Consider the following 25,763-nt stretch of genomic DNA (forward strand, 5'->3'; position numbering starts at 1 on the left):
TTTCATGATTAGTACGTAGAGATAATACTTTTTTGAAACATTTTTGGTCTGAAAATCTCCCAAGAATGGGCACTCTAAAAATCATTCTTACAAGCAGATCAGGATCATTATAGATATATATTCTCTCATATTGGTGGATTTCTAGATCATGCCGGGGAATGGGGAATAACAACATGGAGAAATGTAATGAAATTCTGAAAGTGAAAAGGATTGTTGTTGTTGGCAAAGACTGTAGGGTTGGTATTGGCTAAAGGTTATATTTAATAGCTCTCATTATGTTCAAACTAGTTATATTCTACTAATCCAAATAACTAGTTTATGGAACAGTTCTTTCTTATGGGTGCCTTTCCACTATTGTTGTAAATAACAATGATGAATTCTGTGGGTTAGAGATCTTGTTATAGCATGGTTGGGTAAGAAGTGAAGCATGTTCCATTCTCCAAGAGAAAAAGAGAATCTGAGCTAGATGGTAAGTAGAGAATTTAATCAGAAGCAACTTGACACTTAACAGTCATTTACTTGTTGGTCCACATACTGTTAATGTAAAGAAAAATTTGTCTGCTTGAGGGTTGGGACTTGTAGGGGAAAGAACAGAACAGAATGACCAGAATGATATTTTGTTGTCTAGAAACACAATTTCCAACTACTTTATCATAAATCCCTCCTGGAGCAAAAACAAACAGACAAGAAAACGAACATGATTCTTTAATTCTTTTAAAATGTGGTGAGTTGTAGCAGTAAAGGAAAACTAGAACAGATGAATTGAGGCTCAAGGCACTGTTCACCGAATTAAAAGAAAAATAACCATAGACTCAGATCAATTTTGCTTTATTATTGTAAGTATTATAAAAAATGACATGTTTATGTAAGCAAGCAATGAAAAAATTCCTATAAACGAATGTTCATTGAATTGGGTTGGATTCCCAGCCTAAAGGGAACGTGCAAATGGAGCTTGGTCTAATTCTCAGAGAAACACTGTTATTTATTTCATGCTAATGCCAAAAGTGTGTTAGAGAATCTGCCAATTTGACAGAGTCCCTGAGGTGAAATGAACCGGAGGCACTTACTTGTACACTTATTTATATCTGGAGATCGTGTTCCATAGTATCCACTTGGACATGAAGAGAGGCACACTCCAATCTGCTTCATGCCATTCCTCTCCAGGACAAAAAATAGCCGGGGCTTACATGACAAACATCCATTGTAATCCGAACATGTTGCACAGCCTCCTTGGCAGCCTTGACTGATGTTAGGATGCACTGAGGAAATAGATTTAGAAAAACAAAAACAACCCTTGAGCCAGGGGTAGGCAGAGAACTGATACCTTGTGGAGAGTATACCTAAGTACCTAAATTGTATTTTACATGTTCTGAAATTAAGAGAGGACTTTTGGGGGACTGCTTTCTTGATTTGCCGTTTCTTAAAATCTCTAATCTGCTTCAAGGATCAGCTCAAATGCTTCTCCCACATGATACTTTTGCTTATCACCATAATGGCTAGTTCTATTGCACTACAGAAAATATTTTAAATTATGTTGTGTGTATATGTATATGTTTGTGTATGTGGATATGTGTGTGTATATATGTGTGTACATGAATATTGCATGGAGTTGCCCCTGTTACATCTATATTTTGTGATTACTTTTCTGTGTACATGTTGTCTCATCTCGAGTGAGCAGTAAGCTTCTTTTGGGCAGCCGCTGGTTTTTGATCTTTGTATACCCAGTACCCAACACGCTGCACTGTACATAGTAGCTACTTGGAGTGTTTGCTGAATTATTTAGCTTTTTTATGACTGTGTCTTTAATGTATAAAATTGCTTTCAAACAGGTTCAAAGCCATCTTTGACCTGTTTCTAAATTGTAGAAATGTTAAATTGCAAGACACTGGTAGTTTTGAGATTGACCTTGTGGTGGCTGGTGTCCTAGAAAAAATTGTAACACATGACTTATTTCTGTAGTTTTGTGTGCATTTTCACAGGCGTGTGTGTGTATGTGTGTGTGTGTATGTGTGTGTGTGTTTAAATCATGGGCATTATTTTTCTTTATAATTTAGCTGGCAGGTGATTAACACCACCATACTTTCAGTCGCTCAGGATTCACAAAATCAATGTCCAGGATCCTTAATACTACATTCTCACTAACCCACTTTTCACTTCTACCACGTATCCACTTTTTATTTCTACCTCTACAACATTTCTTATGTATGTCTCCTCCTCTCCACTTAAACAGCCCCCAGTGTAGTTCAGACCCTTATCACCTCTTACCTGGACTATTATCTTCTCATTGGTCTAATATATCTAATCTCAAAAGCCTCTTTCTACTCCAATCTATCCTCTATAACAGCAGTGTAAAACACTCCCCAAGGGCCCACACAGCCTGCAACACTGTAGACGGTTGCTGAACCAGATTAAAATGCAATTGGGAAATATTTAACAAAAAATAAAAATACAGCAAAGCATAGATAATATTAATTTTTCATTTTCTAAGTCAATATGCGTCCACAGGGATCCTTATGTGTAGCTGAGTGATCCCTGTTTCTATTAGAGTTTGACACTCCTACTCTATACCGCTGCCAAAGTGGTTTTCTTTTTTTTTTTAATTTATATTTTATTTTTTTAACATCATCAAATTTTTTTGGAGTTCCAAATTCTTTCCCTTTCTCCAATCCATTCCCAACCTATTGAGAAGGTGAGCAACATATCAATAATACATGTGAAATCGTGCAAAACATATTTCCATATTAGCTATGTTGCAAAATGAAAAAAGCAAGAACAATTAAGAAAGTAAAAAAAATAATACTTCAATTTGCACTCAATTCATCAGTTCTCTCTCTGGAGGTGGGTAGAGTTTTTCATCATGAGTTCTTTGGAATTGTCTTGGATCATTATATTGTTTGGAATAACTAAGTCTTTCACAGTTGATCATCATTACAATAGTGCTGTTATTGTATATAATGATCTTCTTGTTCTGCTGTCTTCACTTTGGGTCATATAGGTCTTCACTGGTTTTTCAGTTCATATAGGTCTTCCCAGGTTTTTCTGAATCTACCCTCCACCTTGTCATTTCTTATGGCACAATTGTATTCCATCACAATTATATGTGACAATTTGTTTACTCATTTCCTCAATTGATGGGCATCCCTTTAACTTCCCATTCTTTGCTCCCATAAAAAGAGCTGCTATAAATATCCTTGTGTATATGGGTTCAAAGTGTTTTTCTTAAAGTGCATGTCTCCCCCTTCCCTTCCTCTATGTAATAACTGTAGTAGGCCCCCATTACCTCTAGAATCAAATATAAACTCCTGCTTGACATTTAAACTCTTCACAACCTATCCCCATCCTAACTTGCCAACCTTTTTACCCACCCCTACTCTCCAAGTACCCACTCTAAGATCAAGCCATAATGACTCTGGGTGTTCTCCCACATAGTGACCCATCTCCCATCTCTGTCTTTGCACTGGCAGTCCTCTGTGCCTGGAATACTCTCCCTCCTCACCTGAACCACCTGGAATCCCTATTTTTCTTTCAAGGTATCTCAAGTGCTACACTTTGGTGGAGGCCTTTCCTAATCCCTTTAGCTATTACTGTTCCCTACTCCTCCCATTATCTTAAATCTGCTCTGTATGTGATCTGCATATACTTATAAATATGTATGGCGTCCCTCTCTTTCTCCTTCCTCTCTCCCCTACCGTCATACTTATTATGTTATCTACTTGGGGATAAGAATTTTTGCTTTTGTATCCTCAGTGTTTATCACAGTGCCTGGTAACTAGTAACTGCATTTGTTAATAAATTGATTGAAGAATCTGACTTTAATTTCCTAGGATTAGTCAACGAAGTGCACAAGATTTTAGGTTTAGTATAGACAATAAGTTCTGACCCCATTTCCTTTCAATTAGGTTCTATTGTGCCAGGGCAGCTGATTATTTGAATCCAATGCAAAATTGTCCTAAAGAGATGGCTTTTTCTTGCCTACCCTGATGCTTTTCTTGGAACATTCACCAGGGCATGTGTTTAATCTCTCCCAATTACAACCTTATGTTGAGAATAAAATGTGGCATTTACCTCCCCATTTTTCCAACATAAAGCATATGTAAGAGTTTATAATAATCTACCTTGAATTGTATGAGTTTGTGTCCTACAGGACAGCGTACTTTGCTGCTCTTCCCTTTCATACTATGTCTTCTCATCCCCTCAAGTGAAGGTTATGCATCTAACAGGGCTCAGCCAGTTCCCCAAAAGGAAAAAGGCAAAGTTTATCCCAGGCTACCCAGGAGACTAAAAGGCTGATGCCATCCAGCTTCCAAGCTGAAAGATGCTGGTCAGCTGGCCCAAACAAACACACTTTTAGGTACATTAATTTAGACTGTTAATGTCCATTTGACATCTTCAACATTTTCAGATTTCCCTACAGCTATTAGCTTGACATTGACTATTGTCCTATATAGTTGTATGTACATGGGGTGTGTGTGTGTCTCTGTGTGTGGGGGTAAATGGAAGGTTGAATTGGTTGAATTAAAAAGTTATTTCCTGTCTCCGTTATCTTCTGTTATCTTAAGTGGTTTCTTTTTCCCAATGATGTATCCATTAAAATATAATGTCAATTCTTGTCATACTCTTGTCTGGACTTCCAAAGGAAAAATTCTTCATCTTTGTAAAGCACAGGTTTTGTGTATAATCCAATCAGTTCTGGAACTCCTACCCAAGAACTGAGCTCTCTGGTTTGGTGAGTACAAACACACCAGGCATATTATAAATGTAACCAGCCCCAGACTGTACCCTGCTTCATCTCTCATCCAGTCAATCACCCCTGCTCTGCCACAGGCAATACAGTCCCCTCCCCCAAATTCTTGCTCTAAGCACAGTAATCAAATCAATACTATTATTCCTTCCAGAAAGGGCATACCATTGACGCTATGCATTAATTCACCATTCCTGTGACTTCTCAGATAAAAACTGCCTTCTTTGGCTTCCATTCCCCTATATATGTTATTTCCCTTATTAGACTATAGGGTCCTTGAGGGTAGCAACAGTCTCGCTATTTCTATTCCCAGTACTCATCATAGTACCTGACACATAGTGTTTTTTTTTTATTCATTCATTTACTTATTCATTCGTTTGAAGACTGGAAAAGTAGGAGGGAGTTAGATCATGAAGGGCTTTGAAAGCCAAACAGAGCATTTTATGTTTGATCCTGGAGGTGCCAAGGTTTATTTAGTAAGGGGTGTGTGTGTGTGTGTGTGTGTGTGTGTGTGTGTGTGTGTGTGTGAGTGAGAGAGAGAGAGAGAGAGAGAGAGAGAGAGAGGTGGTTGCACCTGCGCCTTAGGAAAATCATTTTGCTGGCTTAATGGAAGATGGATTAGAGTGGGGAGATACCTGAGGCAAGCAGACCCACCATCAATGGGTTATTATTGCAATAATCCAGGCATGAGGACCTGTACTAGAGTGCTGGTAGTGTGAGAGGAGAGAAGGGGACATATTCCAGAGATGTTGCAAAGGTAAAGTCTATAGGCCTTGGCAACAGCTTGGACATGGGGCGTGAGTGATAAGGAGAAGTTGAGGATTACATCTCAGTTGTGAATCTGAGGGACTGGGAGGATAGCATTATCTTCCATAGTAATAGAGTTTCTAATACAAAGAGGCTCCTCATTAGTACTATCTTATATGGGTGTCAATGACAATGGTTTCAATGCCAGACTGTTACTCATGGCTGAACACTTCTCCCTTAATAGAACTGTCTCTTTTCAAATAATTCTGGTGACTTAGAGAGACTTTTATCATGGACGCAAATCCTGCTAGACTTACTGAGGAATAGAACCAATGAGACTGAACAGTGTGATCACAAGGGAGCATGGTTAAGATGTAGAGAGGTCATTCAGTTGATCAGCATCTTCTGCTTGGAGAAAAAAAAAAACCCTGAAAAAGCCACAGGAACCACAAGCAGCTCATTCTCATTCCAAGAAGTTTTGTAAATAAACTGAGGAAATCTTTTTCTCTTTCTTTTTTTTTTTTGAATCAGGCAGGATAAAGGGGAAGAAAGAAAGTCTTTTTCCTGTACATAAATTCATAGAATTTTGGAACTGAAAAGGCCTCCGCATTTATCTAGCATAATATAGCAAGCAGCTAGGTGGTGCCGTAGATAAAGCACTAGACCTGGAGTCAGGGAAACCTAGGTTCAAATCTGATGCTAGATACTTTCTAGCTATGTGACCCTGGACAAGTCATTTAAGCCATTTGCTTGGTTTCCTGAACTGTAAAATGGGTTTAATAATACGTGAGTTGTTGTGAGGATCAAATAAGGTGATATTTGTAAAGTACTTAGCATGGTGCTTTGCATATAGTAGGTGCAATATAAATGCTCATTCTCTTTCCCTTCTTCCATTATCCTCATTTGTATAGCGGAAGAAACTGGGACCCAAAGTAGATGCTGCATTGTTGGGGAGGATGAAATAAGATGGGATGGCAATCTTAAGAGTATAGGATGTTTAGATGTATAAGGCTCCGAGTAGTAGCTTGTTGAGTAATAGCTTTATTTTTCATGACAGAACCAGACTTAAAAGACTTCAGAGAGAGTGAAGAGGCAGCCCACGAAGTGCATATGGTGTGTTAGGAAGATCACTGAACTGGGAATTAGAACCCCTGAGTTCTGGTCCCAGGTCTGCTGCCAGCCAGCTGTGTTAAGGTGGGCAAGATGTTTATCCTCTCTGAGTCTCGTTACCTAAAGTAAGGGAGGTCAATGATTTCATGGAATCTCATATTTGGAAGGGATCTCATAGGCCAAGTCCAACTCATACCTGAACAACAACTCCCCTATAACAAACCTGACAAGTAATTATCCAGACTTAACTTGATGACCTCCACCCCCAGGGAAAGGGAACCCATTACATGCTAAGGGAGCCTATTCTGCTTTGTGATCCTTCCAATTGTTAGAAAGTTTATCCCAACACCACGACTTGCTTTGCCTTTTTTTCAGTTCCCATGTATTGCTTCTAGGTTTTGTTCTCTGGGGCCAAGAAGAACAAGTCTGCCCCTTCACCCACATGACTGCATGACATACTTGAATACAGCAATCATATCCCTCATCACTCAAATCTCTCTTGGCTAAACATCTCTGGTTGCTTTAACTAATCCTTATTTGGCGTGAACTCCAGGCCCATCCTGATTGCCCCTTTCTATATGCTCTTTGGCTTATTAGAGTCCTTCCTAAAATGAGATGCCTAGAAGTGAACAAACTACTGATGTTCCCTGGCCACATTATAACCCTATAAAGTTAAGTATCTAATGAGATTTTCCAGTTATAATAATTGAACTCTAGCATTATCAACCTTATAACTAATCATGGATTCACATGTACAGAGCTCAAACATGACATTTTCCATGACATTTCTCAAATTTTTTTAAAATTAAAAGTTAGAAAATTCAACCAGGGAGAAATTTGTTCATAATATCGACATATAATTCTCATTGGAGACATCAGCTCGTTATATATCTTCTAATCCCATTTTGCCTAAAGATGTTCAGCTGATAGAAATAGAGGTGTGTATAAATTATGTATTTGTCTGGACCTATAGTTTCATCAATGTAGAGAATTTCCAGCAAGGAAACTTCTTCTACCTATGCACATCAGCAACTGTTCTGCAACTTAAAGTCCCAAAGGAATTGCCTGGGTCACTGAAAGGTTAAATGAATTGCCCAGAAACATATGATTATTATATTTCAGAAGTGAAACTTAAATGCAGATCTTCTTGACTCCAACATCCATATCTTCTAGAATAGATTCACCATGCCATTTTGTATCTAGATAGAAATATGTATGTGTATATGTGTTTATATATACATATATACACACATATGTATATGTAGTGTGTGTACATATGCATATGTACATACACTTCTATATGAACATACAAATGTTACACCTAGGGTAGCTGGGTGTCACAGTGGATAGAGCACCAGGTCTGGAGGCAGGAAGATTCCTCTTCTTGAGTTCAAATCTGTCCTTAGACAGTAGCTGTGTGACCCTGGTTAAGTCACTTAACCCTGTTTGCCTCAGTTTCCTCATCTGTAAAATGAACTAGAGAAGGAAATGGCAAACCACTCTAATATCTCTACCAAGAAAACCCCAAATGGGGTCATGAAGAGTTGCATACGACTGAAACGAATGAACAATACACATATATACACATACAAAAGTGTATATTTCAATGATTCCATGGTCTCAATGATGTGGGTATCCCCTACACTGGTGAACATTGCAACTGATCCATGACTTCCTATCCTGTGTAATTTATTCATCTTCTTCCATAAATTTTATTTTTGTTTTTTTTTAGGATAGGCAATAGGGTTAAATGACTTGCCCAGGGTCACACAGCTAGTAAGTGTTATGTGTCTGAGGCTGGATTTGAACTCAGGTCCTCCTGAATCCAAGGCCAGTGCTCTATCCACTGCACCACCTAGCTGCCCCCTTCAATAAATTTTCTGCAAAAGATCTATTCAAAGTGTTGGAGGCTTTTCTCTCACAAGAACACATATATTTTTAAGCACAGATAAGTATATCATTGAGACAAAACGTAGTATAGTGTATATAAGATGATCTACAAGCCAGGATGACCTGGGTTCAAATCCTACCCCTCACAATGACTTCTCTAAATCAGAATTTTGCAGCAGCTAGGTGGCACAATGGATAGATCACCACTGCTGGAGTCAGGAAGACCTGAGTTCAAATGTGGCCTCAAACACTTGACACTTACTAGCTGTGTGACTCTGGTCAAGTCACTTAACCTCAATTGCCTCGCCAAAAGAAAAAAAAAACAGAATTTTGATTCGAATTAAAAGGAAAGGAAGCTTCAGAGAGTAAGTGGCACAATACACATAATACATAGAATATTGGCCTTGGAGCCAGTAAGACATGAGTTCAAGTTCTGACTTGGACACATATTGCCTATGGGTCCCTGGTGAAGTCACTTAGATCTCAGCCTTCTAGGCTACTTTTTAAGGCTATAATTTGCAGAGAAAGTGCTTACCTACAGTGATGGTGTTTCACCAGGAAATTCCTTATACCAGTTAAATCACAGATCTCGTCCCAGACCCTTTGCCTGTATACATATTTTCTCATATATAGTCATATATAGTTCCACATAATCATCCGATCTTGTTTCTCTCAAGTTTGTTCCTATTCGTGGGAATTTTTTTAAAAATGCTAATGATTATAGACTGTGGAAATGTATGTGGGATATTAACTTACTAAATCTCAACAAAACTGTATTCTAGGATTTTTTTAAATAGGGCATTGCAGTGGATTATTGAGAGAATTATTATTGCTGGTAAAATGATGGAATTCTTACCCATCTGGAATTGTTTATATGCAGTCCTGACCCAGAAGCAGAAGAATAGACTGAATGACCTTTTAAGGTCCTTTTCTACCTCAAGGTTCTATGAGTCCTTGGTTTTGAGATCTTAGAGATAGTTGTGTATCATACTTGCTCACTTGCCGGCTATGCAAGGATCACTGAGATTAGGCTTAGTATTACACAACTAGACGTTCTAAATTTCCCACACTTTCCTTTGAGGCCAGACTTTCTGCTTTATTTTATTTTATTTTATTTTTTTTTAAATCAGAAACCACAGGAAACAGCTGGCCCAGATGATTTCTGAAGGCCCTTTGCTCTAAAATGCTATGGCTCTTACTTCAATACTTCCCAGCCCTATGATTTTGTCTGCACGAGCATATCCAACCCCCCTTTCCCACCCCCAACACAGAGTGCCCCCCCATACAACTTTGTGGGCTCTGCCTGAGAGCCATTGAAGCTAAATAATCACCGTATGACCTGCTTGATGATGGCTCTTACTAAATTAAGGTAGGTTGGTCATTGAATGGCAGATATCCCATCTATTGGCCTATACATAAAGTTTCATGTCTTGATAGGATCTGCTATAGTTTATATTCTGCTGGCATAGTCTTCAAGAACCACTGTTATGGCATGAGCTACCAGAGGAGGAATTTAGTAGAGCACAGGCCCTGGAGTCAGGAGGACGTGAATTCAAATCCAGCCTCAGACACTTGACTCTTACTAGCTGTGTGATCCTGGGCAAGTCACTTAAACCCAATTGCCTTGACAAAAAACAACAACAAGAACAACAAAACAAAACAAAAACAAAAAAGGAATTTAGTGACGTTATTTGTTCTAGAGGAGAAAATAATTCTACAGGATTTCTCTCTTAACAGCACTAATATTGCACTTTGTATTTGTATAGTGCTTTAACTTTTAAGAATATATTCCTTCACAGAATCATAGCATCTGAGAGCTTTAAGTGTCCTTAGAGGGGAGCTAATTGGTACAGTGGATCCAGTACTGGGCTTGGAGTCAGAAAGATCTTAGTTCAAATCTGGTCCCAGATACTAGCTGTGTGACCCTGGGCAAGTCACTTAAACCCTATTTGTCTCAGTTTCTCATTTGTAAAATCGGGGCACACTGCAAAAGGAAATGGCAAACCACTCCAATGGCTTTGCCAAGAAAGCCTCATGGAGAAACGTCTATGACATCCCATAGAATTGGACATGACTGAACACCAACAGCTACAAAGGGTCCTCAGAATCCATTCAAGTCCTAGCCATACTTGAAGAAGAAACACCTCTATAATATGCCCAAGTGATCTTCCAGATTTTTCTCAAAGATCTCCAGTGAGGACAAACCCACTGCCTCTCCAGGCAGCCTACTCCACTTTGGGACAGCTCTAATTATTAGAAAGTATTTCCTTGCATCAGGCATAACTCTGTCTCTTGTCAACTTCCACACAGTGCTCCTATTTCTGCCATTAAGATAAAACAGTATAGAGTTAATCTCTCTCTCACATGACAGCCTACATAATTATGACTGTAGGTATCAGAGCTATGCTAAGTTTTCTCAGCTCTAGGCTAGTTCCTTCCATGGCAAGCTCTCCAATCCCCTCACCATCCTAGTTACCCTTCTCTGGAGGTTCTTAAACTTATCTGTGTGCTTCCTGCATTGTGGTACCTAGATCTAAACACCATCCTCCATATGTGGTCTAAAAAGAGGGAAGCAAAGCTCTTACCTCCCTGCTCATGGACACTATGCATTTTTCAAAGGACTAAAATTGTACTTTTCAGCTGTCATTATCACATAGCAAACTTATCTTGAGCCTGCAAACCACTAATACTCTGGGATCTTTCATTTAGCAATGTCCCTCCATCCCACCATCCCCTTCCCTAGCTACCAAGGTAGTGAGATTCTGCAGTGGATATAGTTCTGGGCCTGGCATCAGGAAGATATGAGTTCAAATTAGGACTCAGAATATGCAATACTGCGCAAGTCAATTAACTTTTGTCTGCCTCAATTTCATCAATAGTAAAATGGGAAGAAGAAGAAGAATAATTAATAATAATAATGATAATAGCACCTATTACCCTGGTTATTGTGAGGTTCAAATGAGGGAATACTTATTAAGTGCCCAGCACCTGGTAGGTTCTTAATAAATGTTTGTTTCCTTTTATATCTTGTAATTATGAAAATGATTTGTTGAACCCAAGCATAAAACTTTACACTTACCTCTACTGACTTTTATAAAATATGGCCCAAAGTTCTATAGCCTGTTGAGATCTTTAGGGATCCTGTTATTGAATGTATTAGAGATTAGTTTTGTGTCATTTATAAGTTTGGTAAGAATGCTATCTATACTTTTATCCAGTCACTGATAAAAATGTTAAATAGCACAGGGCCAAGCACAGGTACGTAAGATTTTCTGCTAGAGACTTCTTTTACAAGTTGAAATAAACTGCTAAGTATGACTACTCTTAGGGCCCAGTCATTTTACCATTTCCAAATCTGTATGGTTGTTATCTATTCCACATCTCTCCAACTATTCCACAAAAATAGTTTAAGAGGTTTTGTCAAATGCTTTACAAACAAATCTAGTCAAGTTGCATCTATAGCTCTGCCTCAATCTACTGCTATAGTAATCCCATCAAAAAACAAACTAGGTTAATTTAGCAAGACATATTCTTGATGATGTCATGATAGCTTGAAGAAATTAGGGATGCTTAATGTAGAGAAGAGAAGACCAAGGTGGCTGGGGAGTGAGTAGGTGCAGGGGGGAGGAGAACATGATAGTTCTCTTCAAGTATTTAAAATTCTGTCATATAGAAGCAGAAAAACTATGAGACTGGATAGAAGATGCAAACAGACAAATTTAGGCTTCATATGAAGAGAAATTTTCCATCAGTTGGAGAGCTATCTAAAAGTTGAATGAGCTGCCTTCATAGGTGATGGGCCCCTTTTCACTGGAGGCTGTATGACTACTTGATAAGCATGTTGTATATCTTCTTCACATATATGTTGGACTCAATGACTTCTGTTCCTACTCTCAGATTCTGTCTATCTAAGGGAAAACTAGAGAAGGTAATACACCAACAATTGTATGATCACATGATGGAGAATGCATTATACTTGTGGAGAGAATTCCAAGAAATGTGAAGTTTACCCTGTGATGAAGAGTTTTCTTTTCCTTGAGGAAGTTCTGAAGAATACAGAAGTATATTCTAAGGTAGAAAGAACTTGGTTGTGAGTAATGACTTATCATCAGGAAAATAGAATTTTTTTTCTTTCAAAGCACTCATCTCTGTGACAGTATTTCATTTTCTCTTCACAGTAACTCTGAGGGTAGACAAGGACAAATGATATTATACTCATTTTATAGATGGAGGGAGCACAGACACAAAGAAGTTATGTAATCAACCTACTCCTTAAAAAAGTACTTCTTAAACAAGGATTAGAACCCAGGTCTCTTTTTACATAAGTAAACCATGGCCCAACAGTAGAGAAAGAAAGGATGAGGGAAAAGAGAAGGAACACTGCACCAGTCTTAGAGTTGCATTCTAGACTTGGCTTTGCTACTTATTAATTGGGCCAACTTGAGCAAATCACAACTCCTCTGCACCTCATTTTCCTCAACTAAAAAAAAAAGGTTGATTGAATGTGATCACCCAAATCATTTTGACTCCTGAAAAGGAGAATAGGAATCTATTAAATACAGGGGCATGTGAAAATACAGTTATCCCTTTCACATGGCAAGTTTCCTCATCAAGATTTCAATATGTTGTGGGTCGACATTAAGAAATTAAATGTGAATTTTTTGGGAGTTTTGCAGAAGCTGCAGATGACATGTGAAGAACAGCAAATGACACAGAGCCCATGACTAAATACTTAACTCAAATTTTATAGTAAGGTACCATAAACACCAAATAAAAAAAAAGAAAAAAAATCATACTTCTTTTCTGGTATGAAGGGAGGGCTAAAAAATTTTATGCAGATTTTCCAGCTTGTGGGAGCATCATGTTCCTAACCCCTGCAATGTGGAAGAGTTAACTGTACATGTATTTGCATATGTTATATCCTTTTTAATATATTTAGAATTTTTAAAAAGTATTTTAAAAGAGAATATAATTTTTTAAAATTAAGGTTAAGTATGTGAAAAAAGTACATATTAATACATAACTCATATCCAATTTTGCAAATGTTTGAACTGTCATTTGGTCAGTCTTCACAGAGTAAATTGGTTTCCACGTCTATTATTGTTGAAATTTAATTCTCTTACCCCTTTTATAAATTGGTGTCTTTCCACATGTGACATGTTAGTAATGCAAAAATTCCCAAACAGAAAGGGGTACTGTACCTCTCTTCCTCTGATGAATTATCCAGAGCCCAAAGACATTTAAATAAATGATTATAAAGTGCTTGGTAGACAAAGAAATATTACTTAGATTATTTAACTCAATCAAAAAATAGATTACTTAACTCAAATCTTAAATGCTTATGAACACACAAAATAGACTATATCAGAAATGTTATATTTTGTGATTAAGTAAATTTCAATGATCTGCTTTAATTTATTCCTTCCTAAAGCTCAAAGACAGAAGTGCTGTGTGAATCGCATGTTTCTTTTTTGAATTGTCATCACATCAAGGTGCCAGTACCTCTCAGACATTTGTTTGAGGCTAGGGACCAGTTGCATCACACTTTCAAAATATTATCTGTGAGTTGTAGATTTAGAAAACTAGCCATTGTACTTCAACAAAAGTGTCAGGGGTCACAGGAGGTGAGGTAGAAAGGATTTCATTGGTCATCTAGTCCAATCTGGACCTGAACAAAAATACCCTCAAGAATATATCTAGATAATTGGTGATACAGACATTGCTTTTGATATTCAGTGAGAGGAATCCACTACCTCTTGAGGCAACTTATTCTACTTTGAAAGAGCTCTAAATGTTTGGGGAGTTTTCCTTTACATATGAAAAAAACAAAGCATAGGTTTCATTTAGCTAATTTTAAAAGTGGACTCATGAGTTCCACAGAAATTACTTTCAATCTACAAAATGTGCTTTGATCCATACAATGCCATTTCTATTCCTGCCACATTCCTGTCCTGCTACTAGTATGTTACTGGTCTTAGAGGACAATTTAGAGAGCATCGAGGCAATATATTAGCTTCACAAAATCAGCCCTTCTTTTGTATCTGTATTTTCTTCCCATTTGTATCTGCCTTTTCTACCTACCAGAGAAGGGGGAGGGAATAAGCATTTATCAAGCACTTACTATATGCCAGGCATTGCACTAAGTGGTTTACAAATCTCATCTCATTTGATCCTCACAACAACCCTGTTTGGTATGTATGATTATTATATTCATGTTACAGTTAAGGGAATTGAGGCAACTGGAGTTAAGTAACTTGCACAGGATCACATAGCTAGCAAATACTTGGGGCTGGATTTGAACTCAGATCTTCTGGATCCCAGGCCCAGCGCTCTATTCATAATAGTTATTCCGTATTATTAGCTCATCTTTTATACATTGATTACTTTAAGTTAAGCATGTGAAATAGAAAATATTTCTTAGGTTACCTATGAAGCAGTGAACCGAAATGTGAAGGTTTATAAATATTTCATTGAAAGCAGGTATGTATGTGACAATTACATATCAGTTTGTAAATATCTGATGAGGGAATTACACCTAAATGACACATAATATAGGGATATTTAATTGTAGCCATCGAGTCTTCAAAATGAAGCTCCAAAAATGTTCATGTGCAGTTTACATTTTGTTCTCTAATTAGTTACAGATTAAGTAAAGTAACTAGTTTTGATCTTAGTCATCTTATCATAGCCCAGTTCTATCATAACAGAGGACTCCATTGTTTCAAAGTTGTTGTTGTTGTTGTTGTTGTTTTTAATAAATTAGAGTGGTGTTACAGTAGCTTAAAGTTCAAAAATATTTTCATGGCTCTTCTAGAATGTCTGGCATTGCTCACTTTAAAACTCAAATCTGACACTAAAGGTTTAAGCTACTTTTCAGTCCCCTTCAGGCTCTGTGTCACATATTCAAAATAGTGTTGGAGTATGGAGGTCCTCTTTTTGTGCTTCTGTTTGTTCTGAACTTTTCTAAAAGTTAGGCAACATGTCCAGGTTTCAGAGGCAGAGCTGACTGGTCAGGGCTGTGCAATTAGACAGAAAGAATGTCATAGAGAGTTTGGAACAGTGTAGGTAACCAAACTCATGTCAGAATTTTCTATCAATTGTCAGACTTGTTCATCGCATTGCATCAACTCTTTCAAACCTCCAAGGCACCAGTTCATACCCAAGAAGTATAATTTTCTCAATGCTATCCTAGTCCTGTGGTTCTCAAAGTGTGTTTCAGGGACTACTAGTGGTCAGTGAGGGTTCTCCAGGTGGTCTGTGGGCTAGTTCCTCATAGAATTAATGCTTTTAAGGATGTCCATTCTTTGGGTTTTGGCATATATAAAAATTGACATATGATTTAATAAAAACCAATCGCACCTAATTGGCATCTCACCAAAACACCCTAGCTTCGCAGAGTCTTCGATATCATTATATTCATTTAGGTGAGAGATTTGTGTGTTTGTCATGATTCTGGGGTGGGGTTTGTGTCTGTTGCCTCACTGAAACAGACCAGAAAAGATTTAAGAATTCACTCTCTGGCAGACCTAAGGAGTATTTTATTCCGTGGCTGGTTTGGTAGTCTACCATTATTCTGTGGTAGAACATGTTGTTTTAAATGAGAAAATTTTTTGAGAGCTTGGAACATTTTTTTCTTACTCAATAATAATCTGCTGAAGGGAGTCTAATATTTTTATTCTATCAATACCTTAAAACGAAACCACAGCAGTAAAAGAGAGTTAACATTAACCAGCAATTAGATGGGTAGTCCACTAAAATTAAACTCAGCAGATCATAGTAGCTATAGTATTCTCAAAATCTCAGATATGACAAACATTTGACTGCTAATCTGTTGTTTGATTGCTGGGGTGAGGGGCTGTGCTTTGTCTGGCTCTGGGGCAGAACCAGGCCTAGAAATGAGCAGCCAAATAAGGGATAAGCTTCTTGATACTTAGATGCCCTGTGGAGATCATGCATTTTATTCTACATCAATGACCCTGAGAAGAAAAGAATGGCATAGATACCTTCATTCACTTGTCCAAATGTAAACGTGTGGGTCTTAGAACAGATCAAGCATCTTATGCTTTATGCATATATTCTTTTCTTGATTATCATATTCAAACATTTCAAAGAGCAAACCCACTTGAGGCTCTATTCTTGCAAGAAAACAAAAAAAATTGCAAAATATATTCTGTTAAATGGAGATCATCTCTTTTGGATTTCACCCCCTCTTTCCAGCTGCTACCAATGGTTTAAGGCTGTCTGAGCTGGCAAAGGGAGCAACTATTTTTAAAAGTTTTCATTCGACATTTTGTCAAGGAGGCTGCTTAGGATGTGAGGATTTGCAAGAGCCATGAATGGGAAGAAGAAAGGGGAAAAGTTATATGTCTTGTATATGTGCTTTCTTTATATCTTACTGAATATTTAAATATAAAATAGTCAAGGTTCAAATAATAATTTATTGCTTTATTTGTTTACTTAATTGGAATGAATAAAACACTCAAGTCTTTCAGAAAGTGCTTCTTATTTTTTTCTGGTCTGTTTTAGTGACGCAAGTGATGCAATCCCCATCCTCATGATCATGACATATACACAAATTGTTCACCTAGAAGTGACTATATCAATGATATCGAAGAATCTGTGAGGCTATGGTGTTTTGATGAGACACCAGTTAGATGAGATTTGGTTTTCATTAAATCTATTTTTTATTGCTATTACTTTGAATAGCAACTATGCTTTTCTATTTTCTTGTAATCTTTTCTCTATGTCTAGATTCAGCGTTTTGTTGCTCAAAATGAACTAATTAAAACCTGCCTTTTTTCAATAGAATCAAGATTCATAAATAAGGATTTTTCTGTGATGTGCCAATGCTGATATCATCTCATTGCTTGTACTATTGACACTTTAACAACATGTACTTTTAACAACAAAAAAGCCAGGAGTCGGGGGGCAGCAATTTGGGCCTGTTTGTGATGGGTGACCTATATGAGGTAGGCTAGAATTGCATATGTTAGACTGTTGGTAAGGCAAAATTTCCCCTTTGTCAAGCAGGCATTCTCCCAAGGAGAGATGAAAGGAGGACAGATTGGTTGGGAAAGGGAAAAAAAGCATACCTAGATTTTGTAAAGAGAGTCTGGACTTGTTGAGGACTTAGTGGGTGGCATTAATAGCATTTTGCATGAGACAGCTCTAATGGTGCTCATATAACAGCTGGATTAATTATGAGCATTCACATGACTGAGAAAGTCCCTTTTAAAGGCAGGGATTATTACAAATCACCACAAACAGAAAATGAGCTAGTTTTTTGCCATCATAAAAATATTTATGATTCAAAAGTACTAATGTCACAGACATTTTCTTTCATTGATTGCACTGTTTTTCTTAAACTCTCCATTGTGGCATTACAAGCAAGCACCCATCCTTATGTTACATGAGATTTTAATGTGACATGTCTGACAGCAGAAACCTCAGTGCAAACAGATTGCACTTATATCTATTCCCTAGTTTAAAAAAAAGACAAAACAAAACACCATTTGAGTAAATATAAAGGGGCTTGTAAATATGGAATTATGTGGTTTCTGATATTTTTTGTATTTCTGAAATTCTTTGATTCTGTGAACTTATCTGGGCTGTAGCAGCCTTGAAGATCACTGTTACAGCCCTGGAGGCTGAATCTGACCTTTGGGGTAGAGATGCGCTCTCTTGCTTTAAGAGCAAATAGCCCCCTAAAGTCAATATTGAAGAAAGGCTACTTTAATAGAGGCTGATTCACACCCTAGATTAGGGAAGTAAGAAATCCTTCTGCATTCTTCAATGGCCATATCACATCTGAATATTGTGGTCAGTTCTATGTACCACATTTGAACAAGGACATCGACCAATTTTCTCACTGATTATACCTTCACAGAATCTCTTCTATCAGTCCCCCCTCTTTCTACTCACACCACAACCACTGTAACTCAGGCCTTTTTCATCTCTTTCCTGGATTATCCCAGTAGCCTTTTAATTGGTTTCCCTGAAATTCAATCCGTCTTCTTGCAAGCTGCAAAACTGATATTCCTATAGAACTAGTCTGACAAAGTTACACTTCTTCTCAAGGAGCTTCAGTGGTTCCCTAATGCCTCTAAGATAAAATAGAAACTGTTTTAATTTGAATTTAAAGCCCTTCCCACTGTAGCTCAAGAATACCTTTGTAGGCTGATTACACTTTACGCTCTTCCTCACATATTCAACGTTCCAGATAAACTGGCCTACTTACTGTTCTCTTTACCTGACACTGTATCTCTTGTTATTGTATAGGCTATTATCCCCCATGTCTGATTCTCCTAGTTAGTGACCCCTCAAATATCTTGGTATTTATATTGTATATATTTTGTATTTTCTTATTTTTACACATGTTGTATACAGCTCTCCTTCCCACCCCAGTAGACTTTAACTTCTTGGATAATAGGAACTATTTTTAAAAATATATATTTATATCACCAGGGCCTAGCATGATGCCTGTCACATGTTAGGCACTTAATTAAGGCTCAATGAGTTAAACTATTTAGAGAAGGATAGACTGAATGGTGAAAGACCTCAAGATATTTAGCCTGGTGAGGAGAAGATTTGAGGGAGGACATGTTATCAGTCTCTAAGTATTTAAAGATCTGTCCAGCAAAGGAGAGATTAAATTTGTTCTGCTTAGTTTTAGGGAGCAAAATGAGGAACAATGGTTGGAAGTCTCAGAGAGGCAGATTTAACAATCAGAATCACAATCAATTAACACAATTAGCAATCAGCCTAACAATCTGAAGGGTCTAAAAATGTAATAAGCTGCCTCCTTAGGCAATGGCCAACTCTTACTGAAGGCCTTAAAGCAAAAGCTAGAATGATCATGGACACTGTAGAAGGAGATTCTGTCAGTGAGAGATGTGTCTCTCTTACCTGGGGGTATGCATATCCCAAGATTTTCAGATTTATCCAACTTTAGTGGTAACTCTTGGTGAAATGCTGTCAGATTGCTTGGATTTGGAACGTATGTTCAATTTCTAGCAGCTACTCTATTCAATTACAACTTCCATGCCCTATTCTCGGTTCAGAGATAGCCTTCATTATTAGTGGAGAATTGTTCAATTCAGGGTAGTTATTATTAGGGGGTAGGAAAGATGTGGAGGCTCTGAAGAATGGGCTACTTCCATTTGCTGCCTCCTACTTCCCACTTCCTCATTCTACTGTGATCCCATAAAGAAAGTTTGTCTGTTTCCACAAGTCTCTGTCTTGGTCCATATGTTCAATATTTTCCTCCCTCAAATAAAGTAATGAAGTTGTCATCCTTTCCCTTTTTGGATTTCATCTCCCCTTTTAAAACTAGCATCTAATAGTTCCCTTTCCATCAAGGAGATTGTTCAGTCATTTCAGTCGTGTCTGACTCTTCATGACCCTATTTGGGGTTTTCTTGGCAAAGATACTGTAGTGGTTTGCCATTTCCTTCTTCAGCTCATTTTAAAGATGAGAAACCGAGGCAAACAGGGCTAAGTGACTTGCCTGGGATCACACAGCTAATAAGTATCTGAGGCCAGATTTGAACTCATGAAGATGAGTCTTCCTGGTTACAAGCCTAGTACTCTATCCACTGAGCCACCCAGCCACCCACATCAAGCAGAGGGATCTTAAATTTAGTATCTCCTTTCTTTCACATGTCAAAATTTCAAATATAAATTAGAAAAAAAAGCAAAATGGAAAAGTTTGTTGGGCATGGAAGAAATACTTGTCCACATTCTGGTAGACTCTTTTAAATTATAGAGTCATTTGGGGAGGGGTGTTGGTGGAACTTTATCTTTTGTAATCTAGGAAATTTTTGTTGTTATTGTTGTTTAACGCTTAATATGTTTCCATAGTCCTATAAGGGGCAGCTTTGGAATTGATTTGTGACATGGGAGACACTGGCACAGGACTGCTCAGCATGGTATGCCCACATCAGAGAAAGTGCTGTGCTCTGTGAGCAAAGCAGAATTGAGGTAGCTCAAAAGAAACTCAAGATGTGCCAATTTAGATAATGTACCCCAAATGTTCACATGAACTATTTGTGTCCGACCTGTGGTAGAACATTCCAAGCCACAGTGGGACACACTGTAACTTGACTCCAGCATATTGATGTAATTTTAATCTTCTTCGAGAAGGAAGGACAACCACCACCAACCATAAGAGATAGCTAAGTGGCTCAGTGGATAGAGTACTAGACCTTGAGTAAAGAGGACCTGAGTTCAAATGTGATCTCAGAGACTAACTAGCTGTTTGACACTGGGCAAATCACTTAACTTCTGTTTGCCTTAATCCACTGGAGAAGTAAATGGCAAATCATTTCTATATCTTTGCCAAGAAAACCCTATGGACAGTATTGATGTGCTATGGTCCACAAAATCACAAAGAGTTGGACATGATTGAATGGCTGAAAAACAACATAGCCCTGTAAGTTAGAATGTAGAGAGACATCATGGTGCCTAACAGCAGGATACAGAGCTAGCCTCAAGGCCAGGAAGACATGGATTTAGGTCCTACCTCTCACAATACTGGCTGTGTGACACTAGGCAAATCACTTAACCTCTCTATGCTCTGGCAAGAGGGTGCCTATCTTCATTGGTAGAGGGAGTTGCCTCATTTACAAGGTCACTATATAATGAAATCACAAGTTAAATCCCTATCGGTACATAGAGATATCATGAAGTAGGACAGCATAGAGTTTTAGACATACTGACTGAGTCTTTGATTAATGATCTCACAGGCTATTTCTATAGGAAAGGATTAAGCCAAAATGCTTTTCAAGTCTCTGAATTTGAGGGGGACTACATCCTTTAAAGGACTTAACTATTGCTGAGGAAATCATTATCTTTTTATCTAATTATTGTTATCTAATATTATCTAATTATCTTTTAGGTTATTTGTATAACAAACCCACTTTGAAATGACTTTTTGGCATGTTTGAGAAGATCATATTGGGCTTTTCATAAATCATTGATTTAGAGTCAAGGGAACTTTTATTTTACATAAGAAGAAACTGAGGCCTAGAGAAGAAAGTGACTAGTCTTAGGTCACATAGGTAGTAAGTACCAGCGGTAGGAATGAAACCCAGGTCCTTTGACTCCAAGTCCAAAATTATTTTTCTTCCTTTTTTCCCCCCAACATTCTTTCAATTGTGTGACAGTGCTTCTGATGGAGCAGTCAAGGCTGTTACGATCCAAGGTTTGAGAAATGCTTTGGAGCAATGGCACATTATGTACTATTTGGAAAAAAATACAGTTTTAGGGAATTTCCAAAATGAATATTAACTAACAAACTAATGTTAATATTCTACTGAAGAAATTGCAGTCAGCATGCTGAAGATAGAAATGAATAATAAGAAAAAATATTGCTCCGTTACAAGCTTAACTTAACAATGCTAACTACGTTGATGGTATGTATAGCTTACTTCCTATGATTGTCACAAACCTTGTGCTCAATGATGATTGCAATTCATTCATCATAAATTTTAAGACAGGAAGATACCAGGAGACTTAATAAATGCCAGCCTTTTCTGTTATCTGAAGTTCACATTCCTGTTTTGTCCCCTTAGGCTTTTTCAGTTTTCCAAGGAGAAAATTGGGTATGCATTTAGGTTCAGTTGTCACCTATTCCTTAACTTCCATTACCATTAACATAGGCTTTGTTTTCATACAATTCAGGTGAGAAAATTCTGAGTTGTATTTTATTGATAAATTTATAATATTTTAAGCTCTCTCCAAAATGTAATCTGTTGGTAAATTTACAACTTTAAACTCTCTTCCAAATTACCATAATTAATTTCTTAATCACTGTAAAATATGTTGCTAAAAATATATTTACATTGTTAAGGCTTCATAGTTTATAAAAATAATAATAATAACTAACATTTATATAGCACTTTCTATTTTCTAGGCACTGTATTATGCACTTGATTATCACAAAAACCCTGAGAGGTAGGTGCTATTATGATCTCCATTTTACACATGGAGAAATTGAGGTAAACAGAGGTCAAGGAACTTGCTTGGGGTCACAAAGCTAGTAAGTATTTGAGTCCAGATTTGAACTCAGGTCTTCCTGATTCTAGGCTCAGTGCTCTATCTACTATATACCTAATTCAAAGTTTTGCTATATATCCAGGGTCCAACTTGAATTTTGCATTTGTTGTAATAAACAATAGTTTCCTAAGTGAGCATATTACAAATGAAATTGTCAGGAAAACCAATTGTTTTAGAGGCAGCATGATATAGCGGACAGAATACTGAGCAGGGAATCAGAAAGAGCTGGATGCAAAAGAGGCTGTGTGACTCTGGGTACACCTGGGTGAACTTAATTTCTCTGGGACTCATTTTTTTTTAAATACATAAAATTGGTGTGTGTGTGTGTGTGTGTGTGTGTGTGTGTGTGTGTGTGTAGATAATAATAGCACTTACCTCACAGGGTTGTAGTAAAGATGAAATTAACATATATAAGTATTTTGCAAACTTTAAAGCACTAAAAATGAAGGTTACTATCATTAACATCAATAATAATGATAATAAATCTCTAGACAGCTAGGTAACACAGTATATAGAGCTCTGGACTCATAGTTAGGAAGACCTGAGTTCAAATACAACCTCAGGCACTTACTAAATGTGTGATTCTGGGCAAGTGACTTAACCACTGTCTGCCTCATTTTCCTCAAATGTAAAATGGGGATGATAATACAACTATCTCCCATGTTTATTATGAGGATCAAATGAGTTAATATTTATAATGAATTTTGTAAATCTAAATGGTAGCTATTATTATTAATTATTGCTATTCTTTTGAAAGACTCCTACTTGGCAACAATGTTATCCTAACTCAAGGTTTTATTAGTATAATGAAATTGTATTCTTTCAGATATTCCCAAATTCAACTCATGACTAATTTTGACTATTTTTCCCTAGTAAATTAGAATTTTTTAGTAGTTCAAAATTCAAAATTACTTTTAGCTAACCTTGAAGCAAAATCTACTGAAGATTATTATTTTGCATTATACCTAGCACAGAATATAAAATTTATACTTTATGATAATGATAAATAAATCCTGGGTCTTCTGATCAGTTACTCAAATCTACTACTATCTTTATCAATCCTACTTCATCACACTGAACAGAATGAAAATAGACAAAAATTTGTTACAGAAATGTTGAAGCCCAGTTGGGATTACCTTTGTGCTGTGATCCTCTGATTTCTAGGGCATTGTACTTTCCACTAGGACCAAGTTCAATTTTTTTTCCTTTTTATGTTTTTCCATATTCCAGAACTTATTGCTTAAAGAGGGTAATGGTCTAAGGAACTTGTTCAGAGCTCTGTGGGGAATCATGAAAATTTGGCCTGAAATACCAGCTCTAACATTCTTGATGTTGTTATTCAAAGCAAGAATCTAGTGCTGAGGGTCGTGTCTGAAGGGAGTAAAAATAGGGATCACAGATCTGAAAGGAACTTTAATACATCACTTGCTCCTGTTCCCAATAAATAAAGGCAAATAAAGAAGTATTATTCCCATTTTACAGATAAGTAACTGAGAACCATAGAGATTACAATGATAAAGTAACACCACTAGTAAAGAAATAGAAAGGAGGTTTGGAATGCAATTCTCACTTCCTAGTGTAGGGCTTTTTCTGATTATACCACATTGCCTAATAGTTTCCAGGAAGAGGAAGGTTAGTTCAAAACAAGTCAGAGGTATGATTCTATTCAATTCAATTCTATTCAAGTTTATTTTTTCCCTCCTTCAAAAAGCCCTTCTAGTTTTTGTTTCTGATTCTTAAATTTAAACACACACACACACACACACACACACACACACACACACACGGTGCATTGTTGGAGTAACAATGAATACCACCACCACAACATAAGGAGGTCATCTAAGGTCTATGTAAATCTGTGTGAAGTGAAAATTATGTAGCATTAAAATATGATTGCTGCTATTTTTATGAACAGTACTTGTATAGTCTCTTTCTGTCAGGATTTCACTGCTTGTTATGGAACAACATTGTAGAAATCTCTGTCTTGGGAGATCTCTGTTGTGAAAGCAAAAATGTGGAGCTAGATGAAGAGAGTGATTATGGGCTTTCAAAAGAGAGAATAGATCAAAACTTCTTATTCTACTCCCTAGTGCCCTTATGAACTCACAGTTGTAGCCAAAAGATCTATAGAGAGGGGAAAAGTGCTGCATTTAATTATTTTATAGGATATACTTAAAAATTTTCAGGTACTAGTAGGTGCCACCGAATTTAACAGCTGGAAAGGACCTTGGGGATCATCTAGTACAACCCCTCATTTTACACATGAATTGTACCAACTAGATTTCCATCAGATGTTTATCTGTGGTCTTGAGCTGTGGTTGACTTTACACTTCTAGGAATGTAAAGGGAACTTTCTTGTGTTCTCTAGAATTGTGCTTGTCTCTGCGTTGTTCCTATGCCTGTGAATCCCCCTCCCCTCTTTTAAAAAAATCAATTTGAATTCTAGGTAATGATAACATTGATGCCTTTAATTACATGGTCATGCAATTCCCTGCACAATAAGCACTCAAGAACCCTGCAAACTATACCGAGCTGATTAGAATATTACTTGTGAGCTCCCCTAACCTATGTTAGAGTAATGGGCTTAGGATACTAATACTCTTTGTATATATGATATTTGATACAAGCATTAGCACTCAGCTTTTATTCATTTTATGATTTCATAGATAATAATATAGGAACAAAAGTTTCCATTCAACATGATCCTAGAGCTGTGACTCATTTGGTGAGAACATAGATGAGGGACTGAAAACTGTTTTCTGAATTGGCATGGGGGTAAGAGAGATCATTGGATGGTTCACTTTCTAAATGAGTAGGACACCAATGATAACCTTTGACTGTTTCCAATGGAAATGAATTCATTTGTCCACCATTTTCCAGCCTGTGGGTCTAATGTGAAATGTCTGTAGTGACTCTTTATGCTACCATTCTGCAGTTCAGATCACAGTACACCCGAATGCGCTATTTGATGCTGTCCCTCCTTACTCCTTCCACCAGAACCAAGGCAGGATTCTCTGAGTCAGATAGCACAGGGCCTGCTGGTGCAAACATTAATAAGATCTATCATTTAAGAACAGTTACTTACACTTTGTTTAATCTCTAATGGAAAGGATTTTTCTAAATATTTACATCAGAGCAGTTGTCAGAATGAATCCTGCAAATTACTGGCCTCCTCCCAGGAGGAAGGGGGTTGACTTGGGCTGGAGGTGGAGAAAGACAGG

At 37.3% G+C, this 25,763-nt stretch overlaps 1 protein-coding gene across 1 annotated transcript in view; it reads right to left on the reverse strand.

Annotated features, from left to right (window-relative positions):
* Positions 1-25,763, reverse strand: part of RSPO3 (R-spondin 3) — a 104,355-nt gene that overhangs the window by 60,618 nt on the left and 17,974 nt on the right. The window contains exon 2 of the mRNA XM_020986991.2: positions 1,068-1,259. Coding sequence (XP_020842650.1) covers positions 1,068-1,259 — 192 coding nt within the window. The remainder of the gene's footprint in view (positions 1-1,067; positions 1,260-25,763) is intronic.

Source organism: Phascolarctos cinereus, unplaced genomic scaffold (genome assembly GCF_003287225.1).
Source record: "Phascolarctos cinereus isolate Bilbo 61053 unplaced genomic scaffold, phaCin_HiC Scaffold_5;HRSCAF=322, whole genome shotgun sequence".
Lineage (NCBI taxonomy): Eukaryota > Metazoa > Chordata > Mammalia > Diprotodontia > Phascolarctidae > Phascolarctos > Phascolarctos cinereus.